Genomic DNA, 14,397 nt, shown 5'->3' on the forward strand with positions numbered 1-14,397 from the left:
GTCAGCACAAATGTCAGCCTGTGATTGTGATCAGAGCCAGAGCTGGCTGTTCCATGTCAGCTCCTCCTGCAGAGGCTGTGGGGGCCTGGGCATGCTGCTGGCTTGTTTCCTTTTAGGGGACTGGGATGAGGAAAGGTCGGGGGGTTTTGTCAAAGAGATGATGTTTGAGTGACCGTGTATGTGCTGGAAGCCTCACAGACTGACGGGCCCAGGACAGGAGCGCCTAGTGCTGGGAGGGCTGCACCTTGCTGCCCTGGTGAGAGGTGTTAAGCTGCTCCTTCGCCTCCAAGAGAGCCAAGTGCAGCACTTTAGTGCAGAAACCCTTCACTAGGCCTAATTTGCACAGCTGCAGCACCTGGGGTTGGTGGAGTGCCCCTTTCTGCACTTGGAAATGGGCTGAGTCAGTCATGGGCTAGGGCAGGGCATTCCCCACCTGTGCCCATTGTGAATTCCCTCTGCCCCGACTGTGACGCGTCCCACTCCTCAGTGACATCCCGCCCAGCCTGGAACATGGAACTCCCCGTTTCCAAGGGCATGTGGCCATTGTCACCGGCACACGGCAGGACTGCTCAGACCCTTCGGCGGCTGCAGCCAGAGCGGAGGTGTCAGAGCGACAGCGAGTGTTGTTCCAGATTTGGTGGTTCCAGCACTTGTTGTTCAAGAGGCCGATCCACACACTGAGTGGAGGTAATTATTTACAGTTCTGGGCAGAAAGGGGGGGCTCAGGGGCAAATTCACAAAGCTGGCACCACAAGAACCAGAGTGTCTTAGTATTTATACAATTGAGCAAAGAAAGGAATTAGTGTTCATTGATTGAAAGTCTCCTAGTTCTCTTCATAATTAGTATTGTGTCTACTGTTAGGTAATTTCCTCTAACTTCTCATGCCCAATAGTCTGCATGCTCAGTCTCCCCCTTATTCACAGTGAGGGGTTTCTTGAGTGGGTGGCCATGGTCTGCCCCTGCTGGAATGGCCTTTTACCCTGTCACAGCTGATGCAGCACAGTTGCTGTGTTGGCTTTATCAGTTTGTTCCTTTTCTCAGGGGTTCTGCCAAATGTCCTTGTGTCCATAAATCCTGCATTCTTTGTGTCCACCATCAGAGGTGCATCCTTCTTCCCAAGCCTTGCTAACCTCCCCTGTGTCTGAGGTCACTGAAGGCTGCTAAGCCCTACACCTCACCAAGGCAATTGAGCCAACAAGTAACCTGCCTTTCAAAGGCCGGGCCATCCCTTTGAGCTTGGTGGCTGCTTCTTGTTTCATGGGGGTGATCTCCCTTCTTCTTGACGAGCCTGGAAAGCCACCAAGGCCGAACATCCAGGAACACATTTTGCTAAGAAGGATTTTGCATTTTGCAGACTTTGCAGCAGGATCAGTGTCTGTGGCAGCGGGAGCAGCCGAGGCAGAGCGGGATGGCGGAGCTGCGGGCCTGGGCAGGATCCAGTGTGTTCCGCAGGGCCCCAGCGCGCGCTGTGTCCCGCAGGGCCCCCAGCAGCACTGCCATGCCCGTCAGGGTGACCCAGAGGCCCCAGGACCAAGAGGTGAGGGGCAGCTGTGGGGCTCTGCGGGCTGGCAGCGGGTGGGGGCTTGGCCATGGTGTTGGTGTCAGGTGCTGCTGAGCCCGCGGGACCTGTTGGGCAGGGCTGGGGCCCCATGGCTGCTCCAGGGCCCCTTGGAGCAGCTGCCGGGTGGGAGCCACTCACAGGGATGACCCGCAGGAGGTGCCAGAGGAAGTGGGAGGTTCTCTGATGGATGTGGCACTCAGGGATGACACTGAGGAGGTGCCAGTAAAAGTCACATGTTCTCCATGCTGGGACACTTGGGAAATTCATGCCTGGGCATGGCTCTTGGCCACAATGCATGGATTTCTCATTGTTCCACGTTGGTACTGCACTCACCAAACACGTCAGGGTAAAGGAAACTCTCTAACAGTATTTTCTAGTATTAGGAGGAGGTATTAGTATATTCCCAGCTGTGATGCCTAGTGGAGAACTCCAGCCACATGCACATCATTTTCAAAGCTTTTCCACTCTTTGATACAGTTTTAGCATAAAACATAAAAATTAACTTTCATTGGTTCTAAATTTCAGTTCCACTAAATAATATTCTGTCTTCTATTTGGTATTGATGTCTCCTTCCACACACTAATTAGTCCACGTTTTCCAGTCCATTTATCATAACTTTTTAGATTTTATCTCAGCCAGTTGTGCCTTCAGAATGAAGCAGTTGGATGGCAGCAGTTGTTTTTGTTAAAAAATGTACTTAGGCTGAAAAACATTTTACAGATTTTTAAACTCCACTGGAATGTGACACATTCTGTACTAAATGATGACATCAGCCTAGCAACCTAAATTTTGGTATATCTGACTTACCAAGGAGAAACTCTTTCCGCTTCACAGCTATGCAAAATTGCATCGAGAGCTGAGGAAAAGGGAGAGGGTTTTCATGCCTCTTGAGAGTTGAAATTCACCTCATGCAGGTGAAATTCTTCTTGGAGCTGACTCCAGGATGTACTTCCATAGTGCCAGATAAATCCCAGTGTCGGGTCCTGCCCCGAATTCTTAATCTTTTTGTGAGCCACTCTCACCTGGATTGTTAGCTGAGCACTCACCAGTTCAACTGTACTCAGGCACTTGATTTCAAGAGAAGCCTGTGCCTATAAATTCCAGCAATTGGGAAAGGATGACTTGCTACTTGAAGGCTTGGCTGCATTAGAGGCTAAGTGAGGGTCACTCTTTCAGGGTATTTTTGTATCTGGCTGCTTTCAGAGGGAGAACTGTGTCAGAGCAGCCCTTTTGAGTGATGGGACAGCAAACCTTTGCAAGTGCAGCTCTTGTTTAAAATGAAGGGCCTTGTTAATCAGCAGTAATGGAGAGTAGGCTGAAGATTTTACAGAAAATTTCTTCTTCCTTTTAGCCAAATGCCAGCGAGGTGTCGCACAATGGAAGTGCACAGGATATCAAATTGTAAAACCCACTTGGAGGTATGGCTGCCTTTCATATTTTGCTCAATGTCTGTAAGATTTTCACCTTGGCAATTCATTTTTGCAGCATATTTTTGGGAGACGGAATCTCTTGTGTTTAGAGCTCTCAGCTGGAGGTGGTTTGGCCTCAGGTCAGCCTTGCAGTCTCTTGTCAGTTCATTCAGGCACTGGTTTGTTTTCCCCTGAGAAACCTGCCAGTCCTTCCTTGTTCCCATACACCTTGATGGTCTGGAATTTGGAGCATGGATGTCATGGTTTGGACCCCCACCGTGTACCTAATTTCACTGCCTTGGTAGCTAATGTTTTGGTTTTGCAGTACCTAGGCACTGCCATTATCCATTAAATTTAATTGGAAATTGAAAGAAAATGACCTTGAGGAAGTCGCACAGAGAATTTCATAAGGTCAATATGGGAAACTCTGCTTGATTTAATTTGTTGTCTTGGTCATTAATAAGTCAGTGTTGCCACAATACTGTGTTGGGTTCTTTTCAAGGAAATTGGAAGGAAGGCATTGATGTCATCTTCCCAGCAGATTCCATCACTTCCCACAAAGCACAATGTGCTTAGGGGCTGCCATTTGTTGTTAACCTGTTCTGAGTGCTGTTTCCCCAAGGAGCCTGGCTCCAGGCAGACACCAGGTGCACATTCCCCTTGCAGGCACTCTGTGGTGCTGCCTGCAGCAGTGAGCTGAGCCAGGTACAGTGTCGTGATTTGGCCCGGAAATGTGTTTTTGGAAAGGTCTAAGTCGGGCCAATCAGTGGCCAAATTCAAAATTGGCATGTGATGTGGCCACTAAGGTTCTGGATACGCCTCTGAGAACACACGGGGGTTAAAAGCAGGAGATTCCCAGAGAACTTCCTCTTTGGGAATCCGGCGTTGGTGAGTAGAGTCTGGCCTCTCCCCTGCCCAGCTGCATCTGGGTGGGGGAGGGGGAGGCCATGACAGGGAGGAGGCCGGGAGCCCCAGAAGGTGCAGAGGTGGAGGAGAACATGCAGGGGTGGAAGAGACTTAGGATGTCTGGGCAGCCCCCCCCCGGAGAGAGGGACAGAAATTGTGCTGGCAGTTCAGCCGGCCAGAAGCGGGGGATGCGTTGAGAGAGAGGTGCCCGGCAGCTGTGGGAGTCCTTGGGCAGGCAAAAGTGAAAATTTTAACCCCTTTTTAGACTAATAGAAACCTTACAAATACTGAATCCTCCTGAATCAGGATGAGGTGAGAGAGAGAGATGAGAGATGAAATGGGCAAGCGTGAGAAAAGCTGGAAGAGGAGAGAAGAGTCCTGAGTGGAAGAGATGATAGAGTGGCCTTGGGCTGGACTCTTTCTTGTAAAGCCATGGACAGACCCGTGTTTTTTCCCTGTGACCCAGAGACTGTATTTAGGGGGAGGCAACACCCGAGAGTCAAGAGTGAAGCAGCAGCGTGAACAGAAACGGCTGAAGGGGGTGTGAGATGCCCTCTGTCTCCACGGAGAGGAAGATCTCTGCTCATGAGACCCCTCGGCCCCAGGGGGTGAAATCTGGGGGGGACGGGTGTCCCGAAGCTGAGACTGTTCACAAGGCCCCTCGGCCCCAGGGGGTGAAATTTGGGGGGGACTGGTGTCCCAAAGTTGAGAGACTGCTGCTTCTGGAAGTGGGTAGAACATCTTTAAACGGGGAGCCCTAAAATCAGTCCTGGCCCGTGTTCAGTGGTGAGAGCACTGGACATGGGTGGGGGGGAAAAGTCACGAGGGCCGATGTTCTCTGGGTGGGGCCATGGATGATGCGGAAGCACAGGAGGTTTTAATTGTGCTTCCGGGGGAGGCCCATGAGGCAAGGGGGGACTCCTCTCTCCCTGATGGATTTGAGGGTTGATAATTTGAGGGGTGGTGAATCGATAGAGAAAAGGGAGGAGGAAGGTATCTGGAAGGTTTTTATTTTTAGCTTGGTATGTGTTCCTTTTTAGATTTTGTAATAAATAAAGTGTTGTGTTTTTCCCTCCATCCCCGAATGGGAGCCTGCTTTGTTCTGTTCCCGGGTCACATCTCACAGCAACCATTTTAGAAATATACCCTTCATGGAGGCCCTGGCATTGTGCCAGGGTCAAACCATGACATACAGCCAGCTGCCCTGAGAAGAACAGGCTCTCACCTGGCTGTGGCTGCGGTCACCTGCCTGCAGGGACATCCCTGCCCCTGCACGTGTAGCTCTTGCTCTGCCTTAGCCTAGTGCAGAGCATTTTAAGGCAGCACCCTTGGTGGCTTTTTGGAGAGACAACACTAAACTTCTGAATTTCTCATTCAGGACATTCTGTTTCACATGTGAATGAAGATTTGTGTGATTCTTGGTGGTGGTCTACGTAAATCCTAAGGGAATATTTAACATTCAGTAACTGGGTGTGAAGGCTGGCAGTAGTGAGTCAGTTGTGGAACTTGGGGCCACTTCTGCTTTGGGCTGGCACAGAGAATCTCAGGTGGGACATGTCTGATTGCTGGTAGGGTACAGGGTTCCTTTGCAATATGATCCATTCAGTACCAGTTTGGGACTGGGCTTTGTCACAGAATCAGTGAATATGCCGAGTTGAAACAGAATCACTGAAGGATATTCAAGATCAGCTCTGTCCCCTGGAATATCCATCATCATTTAAAATCAACTTTTTTGCCTTCTCCCAGCTTCCCATTTGACACTTCTTTTTCTTTTTTCCTTTCCTTTGGGAAAACAAGATGATGTGAGAAGAGCCAAAGCAAATGCTTCATGTCCTGCCCCTGGGAAAAAGAGAACAAAGGCCATGAAGCCTGCAGAGGGTGAACAGAATCCTTGCAGTGCTGTTTATCGCCGGCCCTTCAGGGACAGGGTGATTCATTTGCTTGCTCTGAGGACTTACAAGAAGCCAGAGTTACTTGCTCGCTTGCAGAGAGATGGAGTCATGCAAAAGGACAAGGGCACCCTTGGGAAGATCCTTCAGCAGGTGAGATTGTGGAAAAATAGATGTCAGCAATTTTTCCACCACACTAATATTTTGTTCCTAATTGTCACTTGTTATTCCACTGTTTCAATCAGATAGTAATGAGGAAGTTAGGAAATGCTCCCTGTTAAGTTTTTCCATCAAGTTCATCCAGAGGTCTCAAGCTGCAAGCCCATGTGACAAAAAGAAAGGAAACTTCAAACCTTTTGGGCATTGTTGTTTTGCTAGAATAGCTGGTAATGAGTAACACTTTGTAATGCTGCTGCTCCTCATGCCTTATTCCTTCCCCTGTCTTTTCCATGCATTGTTTAACTGCTTCATGGAGTAACTTCACAGGGGTTCCTTGACTGGGGGAAATGGTTTGTCATGGCACTTAAAAGTTCTTGGGATAAGTTGCAGAGCAGAGAAATTCAGGAACTGCAGAGGCCAGTATCTCATTTGAATAGAGTTGGTGGCCCATCAAGGGCACTTGGCTTCTGCTGGGATTTGTGGGGATTGCCTTCCAGGAAATATTGTTCCAGACAAATCTTCCATGATAGAGGTTGTAGCCAAACTTTGAGCAGAGGGTTTCTTTGCTGTCACGTGGATTAAATCTCCATCTTTTGGAGATTTAAAAGTCTTTTGGAACCTAATCAAGGGAGGAAAACTCAACATGGCTACACTTTCAGTTGATCCCACAGTGACTTTTAAGAACTCATTTCTTGAACCTGTGAAGTTTGTTGCTGGGTTGCCCAGGGCAGTGCCAGGGTTTTTTCACCCTGAAGACATTCACAATATTATGAGAGCCATGTTCTGCCATCTCAGCTGAAGTAGTCCATTTAGACTTCAAGTTGATTATAAATTTTCAATGCCCAGCCCCTTAGAAGGTAAAGGATGAAAACATTTTCTCCTATTCCATTGCAATGTTTGAGGAGAGTGCCTTGGAGGCAATGTGCTGGATGAGGTGTGAACTGCCTCAGGGTCTGCATTCTGAAAGGGCTGTGTGAGCAGCCCTGCACCCTGATATGCCCTGCTCAGGCTTTTGTGGACATCAGAGCAAGTGGGGGTTTATGTTGTATAAATCTCAAAAGGGCAGTGTGAGCTTGCTGAGATCTGGTACACACACTTGCCTCCCTTCCAACACAACCTGAGTTCTGCTTCTAGGAAGTGAATCCCTGATTCTGGGTATCTTTGTTACTTTTATATTTTTTACATCTGTGGAGAAATGTACATCAACACAGACCCGTATTATAAATGTCTACCACGTTTTCAAGGAGAAAAATCAAAGTTGTGACAGATGGTGGCAGTGTATTAGATGAGTTATTCAGCGTGTTGCAGGGATCAGATTGATGGAGACTTTCCAATGGGCTTTTCTATTGAACTCTGAGCAGGTGTCAGGTGATGAAGTCTGAACCAGCACTTTTGATATCAATGCTCTTGAGGTTTTACTCTATCATTTTACTTTTATAAGTAGACTTTGTATTTGTCTTGAGGAAGGTATGAACCACATTTCTTTTCAAAGGAATCATCAAGGCATGTGCACGACCTTCTCATGGCAGGACTTTGCTGGAATGAAGTCTGGCCCTGCCACATGAAGAGGGACTCTGGGCCTCACTCCCTCTCCTTACACATTGTGGCACTAAATGTTTTCAAATGAACGCTTGCTAGATATGAATGGAGATGCTTGGTTGTTTCCAATTGGTGAAACATTAGTATGGCTTAAAACTCATGTGATAGAGGAATAATTCAGCTTTGTGCAAAAAGACATTGTTGAGTTCAAAACAGCTGTTCAGGAACAATCATATTTCTGTAGTTTGCATAGAGCAACCATAATGAAGACTTGTTTTCTCAAATGTCTGCCCATAGGTAGCCAAGTGGAATCCAAAGGAGAATTCCTTCAGTCTGAAGAAACATCTATTTCACACCCTTCAGACTGATTGGCCTGGCTACACTGACATAGACAGACAGAATTTGAAGTTAATACTTTCTGGGTAAGTTCAGTCTTTGGGAGAAAAGGAAAAAAAGGCTCTGGATATGAAGCCAAGATTCTTAGAATATGCTGAGGTAGCAGGGACCTGCCAGGATCCTGGTGCTGCACAGGACACCATGAGAATCACACCCTGTACCCAAGAGAGTTGTCCAAACACTTCTGGAAGCCTTTCTGCAGTGACCACTGGCCTGGGGAATTTGTTGCAGTGCTCGAGCACCCTCTGGGCCATGAATGTTTTCATGATATCCTGCCTAAAGCTCCCTGAACTCAGCTTCATGCTGGTTCTTTGAGTCCTGAACTGAAGGTCTGTTTTCCTTGCATGGAAACAACTATGACAGTTGATATTTAGGCTTTTTAACATGAACTATTGGATCATCCATACAGAAAATCAGCTCCATCTCAGAACACCACTAACACCAGCCAAGAGACATCTCTGGGACCTTCTGAGAGAGACGCTCCAGCAAGACCTGCTCAGGTATTTTGTGCATTTTTAACATTCTGGACTGTATGGTCAATTTTAGCAGACTTGCTGGTGGTGTAAAAGCTGTGATGTGAATGTGCAGGACCTTCCCTTTTGGGAAAGACTTTGATGGAGCTGCTGAATGGGAATGTCTTTCTCCCAAAGCATTTTAGCTCCAGACTTCAAGTAGGACTTGCTAAGTGCTAAGATGAGAAAGGAGGGATGAGATAGAGCCTGTATTTACCTGCAGTTTACTTGCTGGTTGGAATGCTCTTTTTAGTTAAGGAAGATGTGTTTTCAACCTTGGCCAGTTCAGAAATGCTGCCTTTTCAGAATGGGAGCAAAAGCTGACCCTGCTCATAGGTTCATGAAGGAATTATGTTGTTATTGTTGCAGAAACGGCCTCTGGCTTCCGACTTGACCAGTCCTGTGGCGAGCAAGAAGAGGAGAATTGGTCACTGGCCCAGTCATGTCCAGGCAGCAGCTGGTGGCCTCTTTTCTTCCTTCCTTTTGTCTTCCACATCTCTTTATCCTTTGGACATGTCTCCAAGTGTTGTCTTCGTTTCCCCCTGCACCCATGTCGTACAACAAACAGAGAAATTTCATCTTTCTACCATCCCAGCACCTGTCAGGGTGGAAAAGGAGATCACCAATTCAAATGGGAAAACAAATGAACTGGGGAGCCTGAAGCAGTTGCAGCCCTTGGATTTCGATGAAGATATTAATGTGCTGGTTTCACTGACTCCTGTGTGCATAACTGTGGTGTAAAATTTCGTTATTAAGTGAAGATTAATAACCCAAATTAAGGTGCAAGTGCCACCCTTTTCTACAGTCAACAGTAAAAATATTATTGAACAGGAAATGCAAAACTAGGCAGACAGAAAGAAATAAGAGAAGAGAGGCAGGGTGAGGGGAAGAGAGAGACATTCAGCAGGAAGATATCATCCCCACATGGGCCCTCTGTCATCCAGCCAGTCCTTCCTCATCCTTGGTCTTCTCGGTGGTGGGGGTTCCCAAGTCTCTCTGGAGGTACCACCTTTCTACTGACCAAGATTGGGGTATCCACAGGGTGGTCACAGCTGTCCCTACATCTTGGGCTAGAAGCCGTGGAAGCAGTGATTTTCCACAGTCTCGGCAGTTTATGGAAATACCAAAAGCTGCAAAAGCTACAAAAACCTATAAAACCTGGGCTGTGGTTTCCTGCAGTTCTACTTTGAACTACACTGTGAATTCTTTTTTATGCCAGCTGCAGAATTTCTTTCTTCAAAAGCTGTGGAAGTGGTACAGACTGAAATCAACATTGAAAAGCTAAACAAAAATGCATAAAGAACACTTGATTTCTGATGACAGGGACACAGCCAGTAGGGCAGAGTTCAGTTGCTTTGTTAAATTTGTGGCTTGTCTCTTTTGGAGGTTGACCTTGCAGATTCCAAGTTGGGTTTGGTGTGGAGGCAGGTTTAGAGTGTGCAGATGCCTCTTGCAAGTGCTGGTGTGCTTGTAGAGACAGGTGCTTTGAGATGGTCTTCCCACATTTCTTCTGGACATGCACACGGTACCTGCAAACCTTGGGATGCCTTTGAAGGATTTCTGCTTGAATCCATAAACACATGAGCAGCTTTTATCAGGAGGCAGTAACAAAATTCTGCCCAGCTGGTGAAGGAAAAATCTGTTCTGTGTTTCAAGTTGGGGCTTAGGCTGAAGCTTTTCTGTGGACTGAGCCATGAGAGCAAATGCACTTTTGGAAATGAAATGCTTACAGCAAAGGCAAGTTGTATTGAACATGCTCTGACTATTGGTATTTCTGTCCACTTTTATTACCACTTCTACACTTCCTTTTATACTTCTGCTATACCATGTGTTGGGGTGCATTAGTTTTAAGTTGGTTTATTCCTGTACCCCCCATTCCTGTTTATGGTTTTGCCCGGGCTCTCTCTCTCCCTCTTCTTGATTGTCCCGTCAGTTACACTTTTATCTTTCCTAGTCCCTCCCTGACTGTCTGTCTGTTATTCAGTATCCTTGCCCATTCATCCAGAACATTCTGTTTTGGACATTGAATGATTGGACTAGAGGTCAGGGTTCAACCCCTAATTTATTTACACTGGACATCCGAGCTGTTTGTTACGCGTTATTCCCTCCTCTCAAAAATTTAGATTGGTCGCTGTGTTCTAGTTATAAGACCTTGCCGGGCAAGCTTTTCTGTCCGCGCCCAACGCACTTTCAATAAAACACCTCCCTTTTCCCTGTCAGCGCGGTCCTGTCTTTCTCCTGCGAGACGCAGCCCGACTCCTCTCCAAACAGCTCCAGGGATTCTCGCTCTCCTGAAGGCATCCTGCCTTAAGCACTCTCCCCAGGAAGTCTCTCCGCGGGAGAGTGCCCTTCCCCCTTCGGTACTGCCGGGCGGCACTGGCCGCAGCAGCTGGGAATCCAGAGGCCAGTCGCAGTCGCTGCAACCATGTAATAGTTTGAACACTAAAATCAACAAAAGCAAGTGGAATGTGACACGAACAGCTCTTTCCTCAAGATTTAAAGCTCAGGTGGCCTAAAGGTTGGCAAGAATGGCTGAGTTTGAACATGATTCGTTTGGGCCCCTGGAATTGGCAGGGAATTGAGGATAAAAACATGATGTGAGAAGAACTCAGCTTCCTTCTTCATTTCTTGTTAGAACCTCAATGTTGGTCTCTCTCAAGCTGTTGTCTTTTGTGAAGCTGCATCTGTTGCTGCAAGAATTGAATGGCTCTGCAGATGACACCTCATGCTTTATATTTGAGAAAAGCTGAGCTGGGGCTAACACTGTGGGAATGCACAACCTGTAGGATAAAGTGGCCATTCCCTCTTTCTAAACCCCAGGACAGGCTACTGTGGAGAAGGACTTGTGTGCCTTATTAATAAATGTTGTTGCTTCTTCTGAACAATTTATTGTGAAAAGAAAGCACCGAAGGACTTTTTCAAGACTGTCCAGTGGGGATCCTTTGGCCTTTTAATGATCTCCTGATGAAGAGTGTCAAAATTCTGCTTTTCTGCAGGAACAAGAACAGATCCTTCCATTGCCTCCACATGCTCTGCAACAAGCAACCAAGCAGACTACTTGAGGTGAGTCAAATAGCAATTCACTGTCACCCCTCTCAGTGGGAGGCAGTCTCCATCTCTTTGCTGTGCTGAAAGGATGAGTTTGAGCAGGTTTTGTTGGGCCTCCAAGGCTCAGAGCAGAGATGAACACCGAGGTGGGTTAGGCCCGGACGGGCCCTCCCTTCCTGCAGTGCAGCTGCACAGTCTCAGCTGCAGCAGTGCTGCTGCATCCCCTCATGGCATTTGCAGGAGAGGAGGGAGAAGTGTGTGTGTGGTATAAAGCCCTGGAAATTGCTCGCAGCTTGTGTCAGGGCAGTGGTGTTGGCAGGGGCAGCCAGGCCTCCTGCAGCTCTGGGGCTCTGGGGCAGCTGCGGCCTTTGGAGCAGGCGTGGCAGGGCCCCAGCTCACATTGCTCCGGGACCGCCCAAAATGTGGAAAGGCATCTGTGGTTTTCTTTTCAAAATTATCCTGCATATTAATCAGGTGTATCAGACCTGGCATGCATCCTTGGCACAGGATGTTGTCTGTCCTGCTACTGAATTTTAACTTGTTAGCAATTTATTGCGTGTCAATATTAATCTCAGGGTGGTTTGAAGGAATTGATCCGATGTGGAGGGAGTTTTTGTCATCCAATAAGAACCAGACCTTCAGGCCCAGAGGAGCAGAAGCATTGGGGTGAGAGTGCTGGGAAGTGGCATCTATTATTCTCATTGCCACTTCATCTTGGATTTGTATCATGAGCTTGATAAACCTCACACCTGCTGATTTGAGGGAGAAGGGAATGAAGAAGGTTTGACCTCCCATCAGTGGCTTTAAGCATTAATGAGTTTTGGCCTCCTTAGGACCTGATGTGCTTTGGGTATTTCTTCTTGTAGTTTCTGACTTGACTAGAGTTTGTTTTTATGGCTTTGTTTCCTTTTGTGTGTTAGAAATGCCTCTGTTCCCAGGTCAGTGATGTAACTGCTGTCCACTATCAAATATTATCATTAACTCTGCTTTGCCCTTAGACAGGCAAGAATGTAGCTCAAAATTCCAACTCTGTGCACTCAATTCCATTAATACATTCCTTTACAAAAATATTTTGCAAATGAATTTTCACAGTCATATGTAACTTAATTAAGTTTTTCCAGCATAGGAAGAGATTATAATTTAGTTATGTTTCTTCTCTTCCTGAAGCTGCTGTGTTTGTTTTTCCTTTGACATTTGAAATGAGGACACATAATTTCTAAATGTGCTCCTGCTCATGAAGGAAACCTCTACAATGTCAGCGATTAGTAACTAGAAATGGGCCACATAGAAATGTGGCAGATTCCCAGAGTTACCTGACCACATTCTCTTCATGCACACGAGCTTGAAAGTAGAAACTGTCAGTCCCAGAGCCACTGACTCAAAGCTTGGGTGTCTGTGTTTGACATTACCCTGTGCTTGGTGTCAAATTATATGTGTGTTTTATGGAATTGAAACACGCTCAAATATTCTCTTAGAATTCACTCAGAGAAAAATGGTCCCATCTTTTCCTTTAGAAAATATGGAGCCATTGTCTCCTTGGAGCAACGCCAGCGCTACAAGGATGACTTCAATGCAGCGTATGAGGAATATCGGAATTTATATTTTAAGATTGACAAGAAATTCAGACAATTTCAGGAGCAATGGAAGTCTCAGACTCCAGGCTCCAAAGCTTATCAGGTAAAGAAGGATAAAACCATGAAGACTGTGCTTTATCATATCAGTGTTTTGGATTCCCTGGAGCTGCTCAGTAAGACAGAGGGAAACGGTGGAACTGGCAAATATGCTCAGACACTGCTTGGGCTGGGTCTGATTTTGGCAAGACCCTGCCCAAAAGCCCCGGTTTGAGCTGTCTATGAAGAAACAATTGCCTATGAGAGGTGTCCCAATGAGAGTCTTAGAGCATGGGCTGCTTCTGTTGCCTATTGAGAGGCTTAAGTACAGATCTTGGGTGATGCTGGGAGATGGAGATTTGTTTTGCAAACTTCCCAGAAGAGTGGTGGCTCACAGAGAAGAAAATCTCTAGAATCAGACTGAGTGTACTTTTACTATTTTACCAAAGTTTGCATTTTAAGGTGGTAGTGAAACATTCTGATTGGTTTTTTTCGTTATGGGTTTTTTTTCCCTTGAAGATGCTGCATCATCGAATCCTAGCAGATTATCAGCAGTTACAACAGGTACGTGTGACACCACACCTGCAGGGCCATGGCAACTGCTGAGTCTGCCTCAGGGCTTTCTTAAAGCAAAGGACATCGGATTCTAAACTCTGCAGAAGTGTTTGCATGCCCTGATTTTCTTTTGCTTTCTCCTTCACAGGGTAGCCCCAGCTACTCTGAAATGAGGAGCAGGTGCCAGTACCTCCACAAAAAGCTGGCCCATATTCAGAGCTGCATTTCTGAATTTGACCAGCAGTGAGTGGAGTACTGGCACCAGACATCTGCTTCAGCCTGGTGAAATCTGTGACATCTGGATTTTTTATTTCAATGAGAAGATTAGGTTTTTAGGATTATTTAAGTTATTACAGATTCATAGGCTATGTTAGCACTTTGGAGTAGATTATTTCTTAAAAATGTAGGATTAGTTCAAAGAAGTTTAGTAAGTTTAAGAAGTTGAAAGATGATAGTATTGACTATTAACAATAAAGAAATGTCACTAATGGTAATTCCTTCTCTCATTGTTGCTTGTATCATATTTGGATTGGATTTCTTCTGGTCACTTGTTTTCTTCAAGTCCTAACTTTGTTCACTGAAATAAATTGATCAGTAGAGGGCACTACCTCTACTATGAAGTTGTGCTCATTTTAAGAAAAGATTGTGGCAAATGGACATTCTTTATGATATTATAGAATTCTTTATGGTTCTTGTTAATTCAAACTCCTTACCTAAAGTGGTGGAAGGTCTAGAAGTTTGTACAACCCTGTCCCCAAATGACCTTGTTGTGGAGGGTTGCAGAGGAGCTCACATGGGCTGCTCTAAGCTGT

General features: G+C 46.4%; 1 protein-coding gene across 1 annotated transcript; it reads left to right on the forward strand.

The window, feature by feature from the left end:
- Window positions 1–583: 583 nt before the first annotated feature.
- On the forward strand, window positions 584–14,079 carry LOC135280387 (RNA polymerase II elongation factor ELL2-like). Its single transcript, XM_064388227.1, has 9 exons — window positions 584–687; window positions 2,914–2,980; window positions 5,675–5,919; window positions 7,762–7,886; window positions 8,270–8,360; window positions 8,742–9,109; window positions 12,935–13,097; window positions 13,550–13,594; window positions 13,734–14,079. The coding sequence occupies exons 3-9, from the start codon at window positions 5,740–5,742 to the stop codon at window positions 13,830–13,832; spliced, it is 1,071 nt and encodes a 356-aa protein (XP_064244297.1). The 5' UTR covers window positions 584–687; window positions 2,914–2,980; window positions 5,675–5,739; the 3' UTR covers window positions 13,833–14,079.
- The last annotated feature ends 318 nt before the right edge of the window (window positions 14,080–14,397 follow it).

Source organism: Passer domesticus, chromosome 13, assembly GCF_036417665.1.
Source record: "Passer domesticus isolate bPasDom1 chromosome 13, bPasDom1.hap1, whole genome shotgun sequence".
NCBI lineage: Eukaryota > Metazoa > Chordata > Aves > Passeriformes > Passeridae > Passer > Passer domesticus.

Coding starts and splice junctions, on each gene's coding strand:
- LOC135280387 (XM_064388227.1), top strand. CDS start 5,740: ATGAAGCCTGCAGAGGGTGAACAGAATCCTTGCAGTGCTGTTTATCGC. Junction 8,361..8,741: donor CTCCAGCAAGACCTGCTCAG/GTATTTTGTGCA, acceptor TTATTGTTGCAG/AAACGGCCTCTGGCTTCCGA. Junction 13,098..13,549: donor CAGGCTCCAAAGCTTATCAG/GTAAAGAAGGAT, acceptor TTTCCCTTGAAG/ATGCTGCATCATCGAATCCT.